The 20225-nt window shown below is 35.8% G+C and overlaps 1 protein-coding gene across 1 annotated transcript in view; it reads right to left on the reverse strand.

Moving 5' to 3' along the window:
• The window catches only part of LOC150083164 (protein disulfide-isomerase-like), a 544047-nt gene that overhangs the window by 250797 nt on the left and 273025 nt on the right, over positions 1–20225 (reverse strand). The window contains exon 6 of the mRNA XM_090377883.1: positions 16781–16981. Coding sequence (XP_090234009.1) covers positions 16781–16981 — 201 coding nt within the window. The remainder of the gene's footprint in view (positions 1–16780; positions 16982–20225) is intronic.

Below are 20225 nucleotides of genomic sequence, written 5' to 3' on the forward strand. Positions count from 1 at the left end.
CAGATCAGTGATATCAGTTGTTGAAACCTCTAGCTGCAATTGATTAGCAATATTAACGACAGCTTCTGTTTCATTTTGTACGATCTCTGCTGGTTCCTGAAATCCTTCAAAATTATCAATAAAATGACGACAGAGTTTATTCCAAACACCCTTCGTGTTCTTCACTGTAATTTTGTCCCAGGCTCAGGCTCATTTATTATTTTGATTGCATCTAAAATATGGAATGAATTTTTTCCAAAATTCTTTAAGAGTTTGAACTCCCTCCTTATCTCTGCCCGTACACAAATAAACATACACACAGTATTGTATTGTATAGTTACACGCATGGTTTGAATTTATGAATTGAATAAAAATTTATGAATTTTTAGCATTTATTTATTGCAATTAATGTTCATATTTTAAATTCTGTTGATACTTGAAAAAAAAAAAAAAAAAAAAAAAAAAAAAAAACTCTTAAACCCAGGAACTCAAAGTGAGAACTGCCTGTACAGATAATATTTTTATGTATTTTAATAGAAATATTGGCATTCGAATTGGTGAGGTAAATAATATTAAAGTTAAATTTACTTCTTTTATCAAATAAATTTATACTATGCAGATAAGAAGTATTGCTGAGGGTAATATTAAGGTCAAGGAAATTGGCAAAATGATTATCTGTGTTCTCTTTATTCAATATAAGTTCAATATATTGCTTTAGCTATGGGTTCAAAATTTATGTTTAAAACAAGGATGTCATCTACATAGTGAAATGCTAAAAAGTTATGATTTCGGTTGCTTCATAGTAATGTAAGAATAAATTTCGAACTAAACTGGAATTTTGTGAATGCATGGGTACTCCAATAGTCTGTTTGTACGTATGTTTGCCATCAAAAATAAAATGAAGTGTACAAAGATTAATATAATTGTACCATAAATCTTCACTGATATTTAATTTGTTTTTATATTTGTGATAAAGCTATTTAAGCACAAATATAAACAAGTTGTGGGGTACTGAAGTAAAAAGTTTGTGAAATCATAGATTTCTCTGCTAGATATAGTGATATCAGATCTAAAAGTGTTAATGATAGCTTGGTTATTGCTTATAATCCATGTAGATTGTTTATTGAAAATGCTATTAAACAATTTAAAAAATGGCTTACTTGGGAGATAACAGCTGCTGTTTTTGGCACTGGTAATGAATTTAAAACCAATGCGTTGTTTACAAAATTTGGCTATTGTATACAGAAAGGGAACAGTGGAGTTGTGTAATTTAGCATATAGTTTTTTGTGCAAGGCTAAGTTTTTTTTTTAGTTATAGTGGAAGTAGGATTAAGACTACAAGGCGTAAATGTGGAGCTATTTTCTATTTCAGTTTTAAGTTTAGTGAAGTAAAATTGCTTGCAGAAAATAGCAAAGTTATTGGAAGCTTTATCTATTGGGGTTATAATTAAATTATCCTGAAGTTCTAAGATCAAAGTGTGGTATATGAGGGTTATTGTACAGTCTGAGCCTCATTTTTCTATACAAATGTTCTTATACTTATTTGTACAAATTCACCCAAATTTTTCTAAATTGTGCCATTTTCTAACTCTCACTTGTAGCCACCTATTATTACACCTAAGTTACACTGTAAATACTTATTTTAATTGTATTACTATTTTACTTTAATTACTTATACTTTACAACAAACACTGCATTGGGACTCCTTTATTTATTTTTGTGGAAGTTCTGCTGCTTTACACTTCCTATTTACTCTCACTTAGTTTAAATTTCCTTTTTTTTTTCTTTCACACATTAGTATAGAAATGCAGTTTTTGATACATAATCAGTTGTAGTCCCCTGAAAAAATACCTAATTATGTACCAATATTTATTTTTAGCTTGCATCAGATTTAAAATGTGGTAGTTTTCTCCAACCTTTTTAAGCATTTAACCAAATTATCTCACTCATATCTGATGCTTGCTATTACTTCATATATTTAACTAATCACTTTTGCTTTACAGTACCCTTCTCTCTAATTGGCTTTCCAATTTAGTGTATAAATTTATTTAATTCATTATATCATGTAGGACATTCATATTCTTTCTCTCGGCCTTCAATATTTCTGATATCCTTCTCCTATATGAGAGAGAGAGAGAGAGAGAGAGAGAGAGAGAGAGAGAGAGAGAGAGAGAGATATTGATAAACCACTAAATAACAGATAGCCATGTTTTAAATTTTGGTTGGAATAGTTATTAATCAATGAAAATTTAAAATAAGCATATTTCTTATATGTACAAATAGTTTTAAATTTACAAGTAATAGATACTATTATTCACTTCCATTATCAAATTTTTTCAAAATTTATTTAAAATTTAGTAAATAGTAAGGTGTGCAAAATTTGAATACAGCAAACCCCCGCTATTCGCACGTGGTTACATTCCTGAGAAATGTCACGAATACTGAGTTATGGCTCCCATAGCAATAAAGGAGTTCCGTTCCAAAGTATGAAATATATAAGAAAATCTAGTCTAAAATTTTGTCTATGTATGTATTATATGTACCTTAATAATATGACTATGTACATAGACAGCACATAGTGAAATGCAAGCAGATGGCATCGAATTGAAAATAAGAAACAATTTAATATTAAATGTAATATTTATTAGAAATTTCAAACAAATCTTTCAAACCAGTGCCTTTGCTAGCTAAAAAACTTATCCCGCCAGTGTTATCACCAGTTTCGCTAAAGTGTTGATAAAGGAGTTTTGCCTTTTCACGGATGATGAGTGAACTTAACAGAATTTTATTTTGAGTTCGGTCTTCTATCCACAGATTTTAAGCCTTTTCCATTTTTTCTAATTTAACATCACGAGTTACAGAGCAAATTATTGAAGCATTTAGCACGTTTTCACAGACACTACGGCGGATTTCTTCTTCCGATTTCTTGATTGATCGTACCGTTGACTCACTGATTTTATAATGTTTTCCCACTGAGGAGACACTTTCACCATTAGAAATTTTATCTAATAACTCAATTTTATTCGCTAATGTTATCACCTTCCTTGATCTTTTCACATTTCCCTTGTTATTCGTAGCCATATTTTTGTATGGGTTAGAAAGAACTTGTCCACAATAAAGTCGCTTTCTTCCATTAACACACTCAAAAAAGTCTGTTTTACACTGCAAAAAGGTAGATTTATCATTATGTAAGAATATCAATTTATAAATTGATAAATTTATTCAGTTTATAAGCATATGAATTAAAAGCAAACAACGAAACCTTCCATCACCCCTCTCCCCCCACCCACTGAGCGCTGTTTTAACCGGGAAAGATAATTTTAGCCACGCCCACGTTTTTTTATGGCGGAAAATGTTCATGGCGCTTTCACATTTTTTTAGGTTTCATTTTATATTAAATCAGCGAATGCGAATACGCGAAACCATGAATAGCAGGGGTTTACATCTTGCTAACTCTTTATCCCAAGACCACTCTTCTCTATTTATTATTCAAATATAAAGATTCATTTGAAAATATCTCATGTAAAACTGCACATCATGACACTTATACATCATGTGAAAGAGTTCTATATATAATTAGTCGGGAAACAAAAATTACTTTACTTTTTAGAATGAATAGTTTCTTAGAATTATGAGGTTGATAATTTGCTATGAATAAACACAATTCTAAGCCCTGTAGTGTCAGCACTTCTCAGACTAATGCTACTAGGAGTTAAAAAACAGAAATGCTGTTGTAGTGTGCACCCTCCTATACTTCTGGTCTTTTCACACTATAATTCTGAGGAAACGGGGGGGGGGGGGATCAGCAACCATATCAAGTGAAATTTCATATTTAGGAAGGTACAGATTTTTATCTTTGGCCAACAGATAATAAATGCTCATTTATATTTGGGAGGGATCTCACAAGTCTAGTGCCAACACCACAGGGTTAAGAACTCTTCCATTCTCCAAGGTCATTTGAATTTTGACTCTTCCAAATGAAGGAGAAGTTACAAAACCACTATACCATCACAGTATAGTGATTTTGCCACTTGCCATTTTGGGAGGGTGACCAGAGCCAACTGAATTGAGAATGCAAGTTAGTGCTGTCCAAAATCACTATCCAACACTAAGGCTATTGAAACTTTAAAGAATTTTCAGAAGGCTTCTTAAAAATGGATTAATTCTGTGAAGAATTAATTCTTCACAGAATTCATGATGAATTAATTCTATCTTCAAATAAGAAAAAAAAAAAAAAAAAACTTGCATGGTATATTTGCCCAAATAAACAGTTTTAATTAAATAATTACTCTTTAGTCATTAATTAAATTATGTCGCTCGTTAAAATAGCTTGATGAAGAATCTGATTTTTACTCTGAGTAAAATAAAATGTGCTTATTAAAAGTTTTATTGTTAGTTAAAGTTAACTTTCTTTTTAATTAGCATTAGTAGAGGCATATGACGCAAGAAAGCAAGCTTATGCAGGATCAGCCAAAAGAAAAAAAAAACACGCTCCCATTTCACCCCTCCATTCATTCCAAATACCTGTCCAGTTCAGCCTAAAATTTATTTAGGCTATCAACTTCCACAACAAAGGATGGAAGTCTATTCCACCAACCAACTACCGCTGGCGAAAGGCAAACTTCCGCACATCTATTCTACATCTGTCTTTCCTCAATTTGAATTTATGCCCTCTCAGGTGATTATTCTGAGCAAGAGAAAGAATTCCATCAGAATTGAGCATGCGCAAACAATTCAAGGCTTTATACACCTCAATCAGATCACCTCGCAGATGCCTAGTCTCCGGACACTGTAATTTGCAAAACTTAGGGTTTCTCTTACGAAGAAAGGCTTATGTTCTATTCACTAATTTTTTTGCCCTTCTCTGCACTCGTTCCAACAATTCTACATCCTTCTTAAAATGAGGCTTCCAGACCTGTATACAATACTCAAAGTGTGGACTAACCATGCCTTATACAAGGGGATAATCACCTCCTTATCCCTGCTAGAAAAATTCCTGTATATCATTGACAAGATACCATAAGCTAATCTTGCAGACTGTCTGCACTGCTCAGAAAACTTCATATTTGCCTGCACAATTACCCCCAGGTCCTTATCGTTCTCTACCACTGTCAGTTAGTACCACAGAGTTGATACATTACTCTAGAGTTACTGCTTCCCATATCTAGTACTTTATATTTGTCAATGTTAAACTTCATTGGCTACCTCTCAGCCCATCTGTTCAACCTTTCCATATCCTATTGCAGCAGCATGGCGTCAGTAGTGTCTTTAAGAGACGAGAATGAGTGTATCCTGTGCGGATGTACATTTTTGCCGCTCTTGGAACAGAGAAGTTTTCTGATTTATTTTCTGTTTTATTAGCTTAAATTGGCATATTAACTTATTTTCTAGAGTAGTTTTATATTCTTATTTACGATACTTAGATTGAAGTAACTTAAATAGAGATTTTGTAGGTATTACTTGTATCGGAAAGGGCATCAAATCCACGTGTTTACCGTTCGTAATTGCCGCCATTGTAACGCGATACAAAATATCTCGAAATAGATAGCATAAGCTTAATATAGTATAGTATAGTACATAATATTGTCAATTAATCAGATAATTAATATTGTTGAACTTCATTGTCAATTAAATTGTACTTTTAACTATACATATAACGACTTGGGTTACGTAACATAAATAATTAGTAAAAAAAAATAATTAATACTTAACTTGATACGGAAGTTATACAAAGGGTACTAGGAAAGTTTTGCAATATGAAGCAACAATGAATCACAGGAAGCTGTTTGTTGCTGCATGTTGAGACATGTTCATACGTGCATAGTAGCCGCCGCGCCAAGTCGATGGGCTCAGTTATTCATTAGTAGTGAGAGTGTAAAGTGCTTGCGATGGCATCGTGGTCACGAAATGAGATAAGGACAGTTTTGCGGTATAATTTCGTGCGTGGTTTAAACCTAGACCAGTGCTTAGAAGAAATGACTCTTGCACTAGATGATGATTGTCCACATCGTACAATGATATTCAGGTGGTATAGAGAATTCCAAAGGGGAAAATTTCACTCTGGAGGATTCTGAGAGGCCGGGAAGGCCACGAACGTCAGTTACGGAAGAAAACGTTACTGCTGTGAAGAAAATGCTTGACGAAAACAGGCGAGTGACCTACCAACAGATAGAGGATACGTTGGGCCTAAATGCACCAGCAATTTGTTCGATTCTGCAAGATCATTTGCACGTGAAGAAACTTTGTTCTCTCTGGGTGCCGCATCAACTGACTGAAGAGCAGATGACACGACGTGTGACTTGGTGCCAGGAGATGTTAAAAAAGTTTGATAAGGGACAATCTCGGTATGTGAACAACATCGTGACAGGTGACGAGACTTGGCTGTACTATTACGATCTGCCGACCAAGGCTCAAAACAAAGTTTGGGTCTTTGATGATGACGACACACCCGTAATTGTCAGAAAATCCCGATCTGTAAAGAAGAAAATGATAGCTGTATTTTTCAAATCGAGTGGAATTGTGGAACGTGTCGTTTTGGACACGCAGAAGACAGTCACAGCTAAGTGGTATACTGAACAATGCCTGCCTAAAGTCATTGGATCTATGAAGAACCTGCGGCCAAAGTCAAGAATGGACATCTGGTACCTCCATCACGATAGTGCTCCAGCTCACCGCGCCAAAGCCTGCACCGAATATTTGACCACGACAGGACTGAAACTTCTCGAGCACCCTCCCTACAGTCCAGACCTTGCTCCCTGCGACTTTGCACTGTTCCCGCATGTGAAAATGAAGCTAAAGGGAGGCGGTTTTCCAGTGATGAGGACCTTCTACGGGCTTGGGACAACGGGTGTGCTTTACTCCCTAGTGAAACTTGGCAGAACTGGTTTAAAGATTGGTTTCGGAGGATGGAGAGGTGTATTGAACGTAGAGGAAATTACTTTGAAAAAATTAAATAAACAAAGCTGTATTGCAAAACTTTCCTAGTACCCTTTGTATAAAGGGATTTCTTAGATAACACTCGATACTGAAACATAAATATAGCGTTATAACTGTGTTGAGAAATAAGTTTAGGGTTTTAATTTTGTACTGAAATTGAAATTTTATTGAAATTAAATCGAAATCATGACTCTGACCAGCAAAGCAAAAGGCTCAAGCTAATGGGAGTGTTGTGGCTCAGGGGAGAACTGAGGGGAGCAGTTGCCCTCTGAATCACAGCCTATTAAAATGCACTACTTGCTTGATGATTGTGGAGCAGTCATATTAAAGGAAGTTATATCCAGTTATATTAAAGGAAGCAGCAAAGGAAGTAAGCAAACCCTTAGCCATAATTATGAGAGCTTCTGTTCCTGGAAAATTAATGGAGGCACTGGTTAAAGAAGCACTGCAGGATCATCTAGACAAGACTTCAGTTATAGCTCGGACACAGCATGGTTTTGTTAAGGGGAAGTCTTGCCTGACCAATTTGATTAGATACTATGATGCAGTCACAAAAGAACTCTATGCAGGGAATAACTTTGATATTATATACTTGGATCTTAGAAAGGCTTTTGATACTGTTGCACATGGAAGACTGCTGCACAAATTGGAGCAGTGTGGCATAGGAGGCAAATTGCTGCTGTGGATAAAGGGGTGGCTGAAGGGGAGAAGACAGAGAGTGGTAATCAATGGACACTGCTCATCGTGGACTAATGTTATTAGTGGAGTCCCTCAGGGTTCAGTATTGGGTCCATTATTGTTTTCTGTATTTATAAATGATATTGATGATGGTATATCAAGCTTAATGTCCAAGTTTGCAGACGATACAAAGGTTGGCAGGGTTGTCAAGGACACTACTGACACTATGCTACTGCAACAGGATCTGGAAAGGTTGAGCAGATGGGCTGAGAGGTGGCAAATGAAGTTTAACATTGACAAATCTAAAGTACTACATATGGGAAACAGCAACCCCAGAGTAACGTATCAACTCTGTGGTACTACACTAACAGTGGTAGAGAATGAAAGGGACCTGAGGGTGGTTGTGCAGGCAGATATGAAGTTTTCTGAGCAGTGCAGACGGGCAGCAAGAGTAGCTCATGGTGTATTGTCGATGATATATATAGGAATTTTTCTAGCAGGGATAAGGGGGTGATTATTCCCTTAAGGCAATGGTCAGACCGCACCTAGAGTACTGTATACAGGTCTGGAGGGCTCATTTCAAGAAGGATGTAGAGATGTTGGAACGAGTACAGAGAAGGGCAACAAGATTAGTGAATGGAACAAAGGGGTGCTCTTACGAAGAAAGGCTTACGTTTTGCAAATTACAGTGTCTGGAGACTAGGCACCGGCGAGGTGATCTGATAGAGGTGTATAAAGCCTTGAATGGTTTGAGCATGCTCAATGCTGATGGGATTCTTCCTCTTGCTCAGAATAATCACCTGAGAGGGCATAAATTCAAATTGAGGAAAGACAGATGTAGGATAGACGCGAGGAAATTTGCCTTTAGCCAGCGGGTGGTTGGTTGCTGGAATAGACTTCCATCCCTTGTCGTGGAAGTTGATAGCCTAAATAAGTTTAAGGCTCAGCTGGACAGGTATTTCGAACGAACAGAGGGGAGAAGTGGAAGTGGTTATTTTTTATTTATTTATTTAATTTTTTTTTTTTTTTTTGGCTGATGCTGCATAAGCTTGATTTCTTGCATCAAATGCCTCTACTAATGCTAATGTTAACAACCCTGCGAAACTTCGTATCATCTGCAAACTTGGACATTAAGCTTGATACACCATCATCAATATCATTTATAAATACAAAAAACAACAGTGGACCTAACACTGAACCCTGAGGGACTACACTAATAACATTAGTCCATGAAGAGCAGTGTCCATTGATTACCACTCTGTCTTCTTCCACTCAACCATCCCTTTATCTATAGCAACAATTTGCCTCCAATGCCACACTGCTCCAATTTGTGCAGCATTCTTCCATGTGCAACAGTATCAAAAGCCTTTCTAAGATCCAAGTATATGATATTAAAGTTATTCCCTGCATCCAGTTCCTTTGTGACCACATCATAGTATCCAATCAAATTGGTCAGGCAAGACTTTACCTTAACAAAACCATGCTGTGTCCGAGTTTTTATAACTGAAGTCTTGTCTAGATGATCCTGCAGTGCTCCTTTAACCAGTTCCTCCATTAATTTTCCTGGAGCAGAAGTTAAACTAATAGGTCTATAATTACTTGTGTCGGCCTTTGATCCTCCTTTGTGAATTGTAGTCACATTTTCACATCTACAGCCCATGGGTACCTCCCCGAGTCCAAAGAAGCTCTATTAATTATGGCTAAGGGTTTGCTTACTTCCTTTGCTGCCTCCTTTAATATAACTGGATAGATCCCATCCACCCCGGGTGCCTTTTTTATGTTTGTCTTCAACAAGTTTAACTCCACTTTCCTCTCAGTTATTACAAAATCATCTAGCTCACTGCCAGAGTTTAACTTACCTCTTTCATTCCCTTCCCTGAATAACTCCTGATATGTAAATGTAGATGCAAAATACTCATTTAGTTTGTTAGCCACCTGAGCAGGATCATAAATCAGTTGAACCATCAATATCCAGTGGACCAATCTGATTCATCCATTTCCTTCTATAGTTTACATAGGTAAAGAACTCTTTGTTGTTTTTCTTTGCATCTTTTGCCAAAGATTTCTCATAACCTGCCTAATCTCCTTTGTGACTTGGTTACAGACCAGCTTATATCTATCATAGGCTTTCATGTCGCCCATTAATTTCTATGTATCCCATGCATTTTTTCTTCTCTACGATATGTTTCATTAGTTCATCTCACATCCATTTAGGTAGTAGTAGTAGTAGTGGCACATGATGCAAGAAAGCAAGTGTAGGAGCTTATGCAGCATCAGCCAAAAAAAAAAAAAAAAAAAAAAATCACACCATTCCCTCCAAATGCCTGTCCAGTTCCTCCTTAAATTTATTTAACCTATCAACTTCCACAACGACAGATGGAAGTTTGTTCCAGCAATTAACCACCCGCTGGCTAAAGGCAAATTTCCGCACATCTATTCTACATCTGTCCTTTCTTAATTTGAACTTATGTCCCCGTAGGTTGGTAATCTGAACAAGTGGAAGGATCCCATCAGAATTCAGCGTGCACAACCCATTCAAGGCCTTATAGACCTCAATCAGATCACCGCGCAGGTGCCTAGTCTCCAGCCACTGCAATTTGCAGAACTTAGCCTCTCTTGGTAAGAGAATCCCTTCATTCCCCTCACCAATCGTGTTGCTCTTCTCTGTACACGCTCAAGCAAATCTACATCCTTCCTAAAACGAGGCCTCCAGACCTGTACGCAGTACTCAAGGCGTGGCCTGACCATTGCCTTATACAGAGGGACAATCACCTCCTTTTCCCTGCAAGCAAAATTCCTATATATCATTGACAAAACCCCATGACCCGCCCTAGCAGCCTGTCTGCACTGCTCAGAAAACTTCATATCTGACTGCACAATTACTCCCAGGTCTTTTTCATTTTCTACCACCTTAAGTGTAGTACCACACAGTTGGTACGTTTCTCTGGGGTTACTTCTACCCATATGCAGTACTTTGCATTTGTCAAGGTTGAACTTCAGTTGCCACTTCTTAGACCATCTGCCCAAATTATCTAGATCCTGTTGCAGTAGCACACTGCCATTACTGTCATTAACAACCCTGCCAACCTTTGTGTCATCTGCAAACTTCGACATTAAGATTGATACCTTCATCAATATCATTGATAAATACACAAAACAACAGTGGACCCAACACCGAACCCTGTGGGACTCCACTAATAACATTAGTCCACGAAGAGCAGCACCCATTGATTACCACCCTCTGTCTTCTCCCACTTAACCATCCTTTTATCCATTGTAGCAACTTACCCTTAATACCATTCTGCTCCAATTTGTACAGTAATCTTCCATGCGCAACAGTGTCAAAAGATTTCCTGAAATCCAAGTATATGATATCAAAATTATTTTTTGCATCCAGTTCCTTTGTGACCACATCATAATAACCAATCAAATTTGTCAGACAAGACTTTCCCTTAACAAACCCAGGCTGTGTTTGATTTATTGATGCAGTCTTGTCTAGATGATCCTGCAATGCATCTTTAACCAGCGACTCCATTATTTTACCCGGAACAGAAGTTAAACTAACTGGTCTGTAATTACTCGTGTCACCCTTCGATCCACCTTTGTGAATTGGGGACACATTTGCACATCTCCAGTCCGTGGGAACCTCCCCTGAGTCCAAGGATGCTCTCATAATTATGGCTAAGGGTTTGCTTAGTTGCTTTGCCGCTCCTTTAAAATAACTGGATAGATCCCATCCACCCCAGGTGCCTTTCTTGTGTTTAACTTCAACAATTTCTCCTCCACTTTGCTCTCAGTTATTACAAAATCATTAAGCACACTGCTACAATTTGATAACCTTCTTCCATTTTCAAATTGTAATAATTCCTCACGTGTGAATGTAGATGCAAAATACTCATTCAGTTTGTTTGCTATCTGAGCAGGATCATCAACAGTTGAACCATCGATGTCAAGTGGACCAATCATATTCATCCCCTTCCTTTTAGAGTTTATATAAGTAAAGAAATCCTTGCTGTTTTTCTTAGCATCTTTTGCCAAAGATTTCTTGTAATCCGCCTTCGCCTGCCGAACCTCCTTTGTGACCTGATTACAGACTAGCTTATATCTGCCACAGGCTTCTGCGTCACCTGATAATTTATATGCATCCCATGCATTTTTCTTCTCTGTCACGAGTCTCATTAGTTCATTTGATAACCATTTAGGCCTAAACCTTGAACGATATTTCTTAATCGGTATATAAAGTCTAGTAGCTTCCACGATTAATTCTTTGAATGCTTCCCACTTAGAATTTACTGTTTGTAACATCGTCAGTTGATCCCACTGTACAGAATTTAAAAACTGTCTGAGACCACTGTACTCCCCTTTACGGAAGCAAAAACCCTTTCCTTTACCCCTGACGGTAGTTACCTCTTTGAGTAAATCCCACTTCAGCACACTGTGATCACTGCCACCTAGTGGTTCCTTTATCTGCAAATTCTTAATACACGAATGATCACTGCTGATAACCAGATCAAGAGTGTTACTTTCTCTGGTTGCCTCTCGAACATGCTGCTGCAGAAAACAATCATCCAATAAATCCACAAAAGTCTGACTAGTGTGTGAGTGACCAACCCACAAGTTCCAGTCAATATCTAGGAAGTTAAAATCCCCCATTATAAGACATTCAGATTTACTGGCCCACTCTATTTCTCTGTACAATTGTTCATTGTACTCATTCAAGTCATTAGGCCTATAACACACTCCTACTCTTATTTTTCCTTTCGCAGTGCTTATCTCACACCAAACTGACTCAACAGAGCACTGTTCATCTATATTAACTGGGTGCACTTCCTTTGATTTTATGTTTTTCTTAATTAACAGCATAACACCCCCCTCCCTTTCTGTCCTGTCTATCCTTTTTGTACACATTGTACTCCCCAAATTCCAGTTCTGCATTCCTTATATCTTTGTGACACCACGTCTCTGCTATCCCAACAATATCCGCCTTTGATGTCTTGACCAACACTTCAAATTCATCAAATTTATTTACTATACTTCTAGCATTGGTATACATGCAAGCATACATGCTCCTATGCCTATTCCTTGTTACCCTAACACATCCCATATACCCAACTATTCCATGCTGACTGCCATCCGTCCCTGAAACCCCCAACACCCCTCGCTCCGGGTCGCTTCTTATTCTAATAGAAGTTGTGCAAGAATCACCTTCACCTCTGCCTGCGGTTACTGTTAAACTATTAGTCTTTGTATCCCCCCAAACTAGCAGTTTTCCGACTCACCTAACACTGCCTCGATAGCATCAGCAACCCTGATGCTATCGTCAGGTCTTAACCCTGAATGAACAATATTTCTTAGTTTGTATGCAAAGCCTAGTAGCTTCCTAGGTTAATTCTTTGAATGCTTCCTATTTTGAATTTGCTGTTGGCAATATCATGAGTTGGTCACACCGTATAAAATTTAAATACAGCCCCCCCCCCCCGTTATAACGCGGTTCGCTTTACGCTGATTCACTATAACGCTGTTCTTATATTATAACCTGTGTCTAACTATAACGCTCTTTTACAGATTGCATTTTTGGCATATTTAACGAAATCGTTTCATTTGATGGAGTCGATAGCTTGAAAATGAATAGCAAAACAGCATTAAAACGTTTCCCACGCCGACTTGAGAAATTTTCCCACGCCCAGTGAAATTTTCTCGCTAATTTAATTGCAGTACAGTGACTTGTTACGTAGTTCCGATATCAACATTTTAAACAATGATCAAGTGTATTGCTTGTAATATTTGCGTTAAATGCATTTATCCGAAGTCTAGTCATCACTCAGTACCGTATTAGACATCGTGCGAAACGGACAGTTTACTTGAACATTGTATCATAATTAATGCAAACAACGCAGTTACATTTTCGAAGAGTTAATAATGGCCGATAAGAATGAAAAAGCAACAACGTCTGAGCACAGTATGAAGACTATAAATGTAAGAAAAAGACTGAATTTGAAAATTAAATTAGACGTTTTGAAGCGAATCGATTCCAGTTAAAGACAAGCGGATGTGTGCCATAATTTAAGACTTGCAAGTTTAACAGTATGAACAATTATAAAAAAAAATAAAGAATTAATTTTAGCAGCGGGAAAGATAGCTATTTCACTGCAAGCAACAGGCCAGCTATTAGGATTGAAATAGAAAGACTAATTAATTTTATTGAAGATAAAATCTAATGCAGAATTCAGTTAAGTTAAATATTATTAAAAAAAAAAGGGAGAGATTAGCCAATATGATGATCTGAAGAAAACTCGCCAAAAAAAAAAAAAAAATGTGGAAACATTTAAAACTAGCAAGGGCTGGTTGAATGGATTTAAAATCCAGGGAGAAGCCGCAAGTGCAGAAGGAGCCGAAACTTTCAAAAAAGAACTTGTTAAAATTATTGAAGAGGGGTATTATGTGTTATACTTCTCAATAAGTTTTTAAAATAGATGAAGCAGGACTTTTGTGGAAACAAATGCCTAAAAGAAGTTTCATATTGAAAGAAGAAAAAAGCATGCCAAGTTTCAAAGCGGCAAAGGATTGGTTGACTTTATTGTTGGATGGTAATGCTGCTGGGGATTTAAAATTAATATCCCTTTTAGTTTATTTGGAAGAGGGCCAAAGTTCAAGCCAAAACTGACACATGTTTCATGATTAAATTCATCAATTAAATTAAATCAATTTTGATCAAATTTGATCAATTAAATTCATGATTTTAATTGGAATTGTAAGTTTAATTTTGATACGTAAATAGTTACCATATAATTATATACGTATGCAATGCAGAATATTTTATATGTACAAATATTTGAATATTAAATATTTTGACCGACATTTGTGCACCTTTTCACTAACGTTTATTATTGATTAGGAAATATCCTATGGCACCGACCGCAACTCACAAATACATATGTTACTTTATGGGAATGCGGCGCTCGCTTAGCACGGATTCACTTAGCGCTCTGTTTTTACGGAACGAATTATCAGCGTTAAGCGGGGGTCACCTGTACAGTCTCAGAACACCGTAGCCACCTTTACGAAAGCAAAAACCCTTCCCTTTACCCCTGATGGTAGTTACCTCTTTGAGTAAATCCCACTTCAGCACACTGATCACTGCCACCTAGTGGTTCCTTTATCTGCAGATTCTTAATGCATGAAGAATCACTACTGATAATCAGATAAAGAGTATTACTCCCTCTATTTGCCTCCTGAACATGCTAACATAGAAAACAATCATCCAATAAATCCACAAAAGCCTTGCTAGTGTGCGAATGACCAACCTACAAATTCCAGTCAATCTGGTAAATTAAAATCCCCCATTATAAGACTCTGATTTACTGGCCCACTCTATTTCCCTGTACAGTTTCTTATTATACTCATCAGAGTCATTAGGCCTATAACACACTCCTCTTCTCAATTTTGATCTCCAAATGCTTATGTAACACCAAACTGACTTGACACTGCACAGCGATGTCGACTGGCTTCACTTTGTTGGATTTTGTATTTCTTAACTAATAGCATAACCTCTCCTCCCTTCCTATCCTGTCTATCCTTCCTGTACACATTGTACTCCCCAAATTCCAGTTCTGCATTCCTTATATCTGTGTGACACCACGTCTCTGATATCCCAACAATATCTGCTTTTCATGTTTTGAGCAATACAAATTCATCAAATTTATTTACCAAATTTTTTTTAATGTACAGGTAACTCCCATATAACATGTTAGTTAGGTTCCTATAAAATCTCATGTAATGCAAAACCATGTTATATGGGACTAAAAAGCAGCAGAAAAAGGAGGGGGGGGGGGGTTATGTTACTAAAGCTAACAAAAATACACCACTTTTTTTTACAACTGTCGGAAACTTAATTTTTATTAAAAATAGTAATAACTGAACAAACATCATATAAACTGTGACACATGTATATCAGATAATGTGAATTCATTTAATTTTCTTCCTCTTCATCCCTGCTAAGCACAATGAAATGAAAACGTTTTCGCTGTTGTGCAGAATATCTTCACCTTCTGAACTTTCTTCTGCAGCATCTATGATTTCACGTATCTTCCACTCTCTTTAAAAAATCAGTAATCTAGGTTTGTTTGCTTTTGCTTGATAGATCTTTGTAATTCTCGAATGTCTTCAGTAGTCATATAATCAAAACCTTCCTCTCTCTCTTACCAACTTACCAAGTTCTACTATCGCACCGATTCTGTTTTCTGCTGGTTCGACCACATTTTCTGAATAAACTGACGCTGGCCATACATTTTTCCAACACATTTAATGCTGACAGCTTTATTTCTTTAAGCAATAAAGCTATGATTCCAATACAATCCAAAATGAAAAATGTTGTGTGGTCGACAATTGAAAAATGTCTTTTGAGCGGTGCTTTTTTACTTTCCTTAGCCATAATTTATGGCTGGGAATTTAATTCACAACAAAGAAATTATTCCAATATGGTTCTTAAGAACGAAGTTTAGTAATACATACCCAAAAAAATTTATAAACGATCAAATACCCAAAATAACCTTACAAAAACGTTAAAAGTCATGAACTGCAAGCTTTGAAGTCATTTTTATGGTCTCAAACAAGCACAAGTTCGATAGCACAGAACTTAACACTGGGATTTCCCAAAAAACAAAATACAGGGATTTTTTTTTTTTTTTTTTTTTGCATAGCCACTAGCGAGTCAACAGTGGGGATTCACAAAAAAAAGGAATGGAATTTTGAAAAATTACGTTTACCTGCACAAAAGCTCAAAAATACCATGTTATGCAAGGTTTGCCGTAATTCTCTAACCGTGTTATAGTTAGGGAGGGACATTGTTAGTGTTGTTATAGAAGTAAACCGTGTTATATAAGTGCCATGTTACATAAGGATTGCCATAATTTATCAATCTTGTTAGAGTGAAACCATGTTGTAGAAGTACAGTGTTATATGGGGGTTGCCTGTACTTATTTTACTAGAACCTAAGGTGGTTCAGAAAATGGGGTTTTTTTTAACCTAGTTCCATCCAATTTGTTTAAAAATGATTGTACTTAATCTTGGGATGATTCTATTCTAAATTATCCCTACAACTGACATTCTAAAATTATGTACTTTTGTATTTACATTTATACATCCATTTACTAATAAAAAAATTAATTAAACTAGTAAAAATAACTACCTTTATTGTACCATCCAATACTCCCTGAACAAATATATGAATATTATCTTCAGAAAGTTCTGTAGTTTCAGGTTTGAATTTTGTCATTTCATCTTCTAGTTTGATTAGCCTCATTGTTGGAGCTTCTTCTTTCTTGAGACCAAAGAATTCCATAATTCTTTCATGATCTTCTTCATCAGTATTAATGGTGACAAAGAGGACCTGATTCAAGAACAAGCATCAAAATCGTTTTTAATTTTAGCAATACTAAAAGAAATGTTTAAGTGCATAATTATCTTAATTATTTTGATCTAATGTTGAAAGTCAAAGAAACAATACTATTTATCATTAGAAATTAAGACTAGAATCATAATACAGAAATGTGATTTATTCTGTGTGAACTTCCAAGGAAAAAGCTATACCAGCTTCTTGATCACCTATCTCCTCGATTTCCATATGAAAGAACAAACTACTGAACCACTGAGACAGAATATATACTAGAGGAAAAAACTGTATTGCCTAATAAACCTTTCAAAATATTTATTTAAATATCCTATACATTGTAAGTTTTGCTTGTATTGCAGTGTGTGATCTAGAAAACAGAAATATTTATATTTATTTAAAATGGATCCATTATCCAGGCTGCAGTGTGATTCTTATCGGTGGGTAAATATCTTAAATTATCTTACAAACACAGTACTTCAGTGGCTAGTAAAAATGATAATTAAAATTTAAAAAGGTGGTTAAATATTTAAATATTTACCTGAGTTATCAGGTAAATATTCACAGCAAAAGCCTCAACTACAGCAGCTATATAATCAGTGAACTATTTTAACAATGGGCTCGCAGTTTTGCCAACTTTATTCTTTTTTTTACAACTAGGAAAATATAATCTCCAGGGGCTCACATTTAGTGAGTATGGGCTTGGCACACCCAGGGCATTGAACTGAATATCATCATTCTTCTCTTTTTTGGTATTCCCTTCTACTTCTGATTCTTGTTCTCTCTCTCTCTCTCTCTCTCTCTCTCTCTCTCTCTCTCTCTCTCTCTCTCTCTCTCTCTCACAGAGTAACTCAGAAATTTTTTTTTGGCTGGTGCAGCATAAGCCTCAGGCTTCCTTGCACCATATGCTAATAATAATAATGGATACATTTTATTCATGATAAAATTTTCATATTGCAAATAAACAATAACATGAAATATTTCCCACATAACAAACAACATAAAAAACTATCACAAAACATTCTAGAATACAAAAAGAAATATTTCATAAAAAACAAACTATTCTAGAAAAGGTACACAAAAATCACAGATTACATGAAAAAAAAAAAATTATTACACAAGTATTCAGCCGACTGGGCTAGCCGAGTGGGTAAAGTACCTGCCCGGCAACCCAAAGGTCGCGGGTTCGATTCCCGCCTCGGGCTTGGATCAAAGTACTGCAAAAACCTTGGGAGGTGCAATATGGCCACAGAAGCCGATGCGCCAACAACTACCAAAAAAAAAAAAAAAAAAAAAAAAAAAAAACAAGTATTCATGAAAAATTTATTTTGAAAATTGCCATACAGAATTTATTTCTTTATTGCTATTTGTTGTCGATCTTTTGCTTTGCTCAATAGTTGGGTTATGATTACAGATAAAAGATTTGACATAACGATCTGGATCGAATTGAAGCAATGGTTTTCCATTTAGATTTATGGCCAACATATTTGCAACGTGTTTAATTATCAAAGATGTTCTTTTCATTGTTATAATATTAATCATTACGCTAAATATCTTGTCAGCTTCAGCACTACTAATCGCAGTGGTGTTCTTTTCATTGTTATAATATTAATCATTACGCTGAAAGCTTGCTCAGCTTCAACACTACTAATCGCAGTGGTATAAAGGTTATTTCTGGCTTTTTTAATTGAAAATGGAATTTCACTCAATTTCAAAGATAAACTGTCTTTGACGAAATCCCTAAAATTAATTTTTATTTCATATTTTTTTGGAAAACTTAAATTTCTTATTCGTTTATCACCATCTTGCTATGGAGATGAAAGTTCTTCAATATTCCATGTTTCCAGGTAGCATACGTTTAAAATTTCTTTCAATTCCTCATCGTCAATGATAATATTATTTTTTTTATTTAATTTAAAATTATTCTGTTGCATTAATAACTGATCCTTTAAGGATAAAACAATGACATTTAATAACTTGCCACGAGGTAATTTTTTAAATTTGTTCTTACTTTCGATTCCTTCAAATTCTTTTGACTTCAACGCTCTCAATTTTAGCTTCATAATTTCCTTCAGAATTTTTCATATTAGCAATGGTATTGATAATTAATTTATATGCTTTTACTATAGTGATGATGTGGCTTTGTATAATGCTTCTGAGAGGTAAGGTATCTTGCAGGATATCAATCATTAGTGCTAAATCGTTAAGAAATTCTAGATTTAAAAGTCTGGTTTAATAATCCTGAATATTTAACTTTTAATTCAATATGTTTGCACAAAGCAAGATAATGTCCCAAACCGCAATTGCAAGCTGCAAGCATCGTAACCCGGACACACTACCAATTTTTATAATTTCCACATCAAGTTCTTTAGCAGTGATCCTTAAATCATGCTGGTTTTTTTGAAGATTGGTGATACAAATTTGTATAATGCCTACAGATTTTTTTTTTCCCATTTTTTTTAAATTATTAGCTCTATGTCATTATATTGTGGAACATTTTCTTCACAGTGAAAGCCCCGACACAGTTTCAAAATTACCATTTCATGTTCGGAAAGTTTATTTAATATCTTAGTTGCCCTCAATAAACTCCCCCCTCCCTCCAAACGTTGCTACTATCACCAGTTCTTTGAATACTGTCGGAATTACTCAGGGTGATATTCAGCTACTGTGACCAGCAGAAATTTACTGAAAGGTGTGGATTACTCACGTCTCTTAAAAACAGATGACTGCTTACTACAGCAAAGGTGAACCACAACACCGGTTAACCAGAGGCTATTATCCATGTCAGGAATCTTCTTAATCTTCTGACTGGCTATGGAAAGCATATTGACTAGTGCAACTTCTCAGTATGTGGCTACATGAGTTTTATGGACACCACTAACATTGTGGAATGTAATCCCTTTAACCTTTAATTCATGCAATCTAATTGCCTATAGGCAAGCAGCAAGAACAACACATAGAAAGATGTCTCGCATAATGCGTTCATTATATGGAAATTTTCTTCATTTTATGGAAACTATGTTAAATGTAATTACCAAAAGGAATTTTAAAAAATTTGCTATAAAGAAGTTCGTCGTTAAACAGAGGTCCAACTGCAATTAAATCAAAAATAAAGCAATTTTAAAATACAAGCACTCCCGATTTATGTAATACTCGACTTATATAAATTCGACTTAGCATAAGCTTTTGCCGGCCAGTGCAAACTGAAAAAAAATATGGAAACTTATTTTTCATCCTACAGGAA

The sequence above is a fragment of the Mastigoproctus giganteus genome, chromosome 7 (assembly GCF_048544385.1).
Source record: "Mastigoproctus giganteus isolate SK-2022 chromosome 7, ASM4854438v1, whole genome shotgun sequence".
NCBI classification, from domain to species: Eukaryota; Metazoa; Arthropoda; class Arachnida; order Uropygi; family Thelyphonidae; genus Mastigoproctus; species Mastigoproctus giganteus.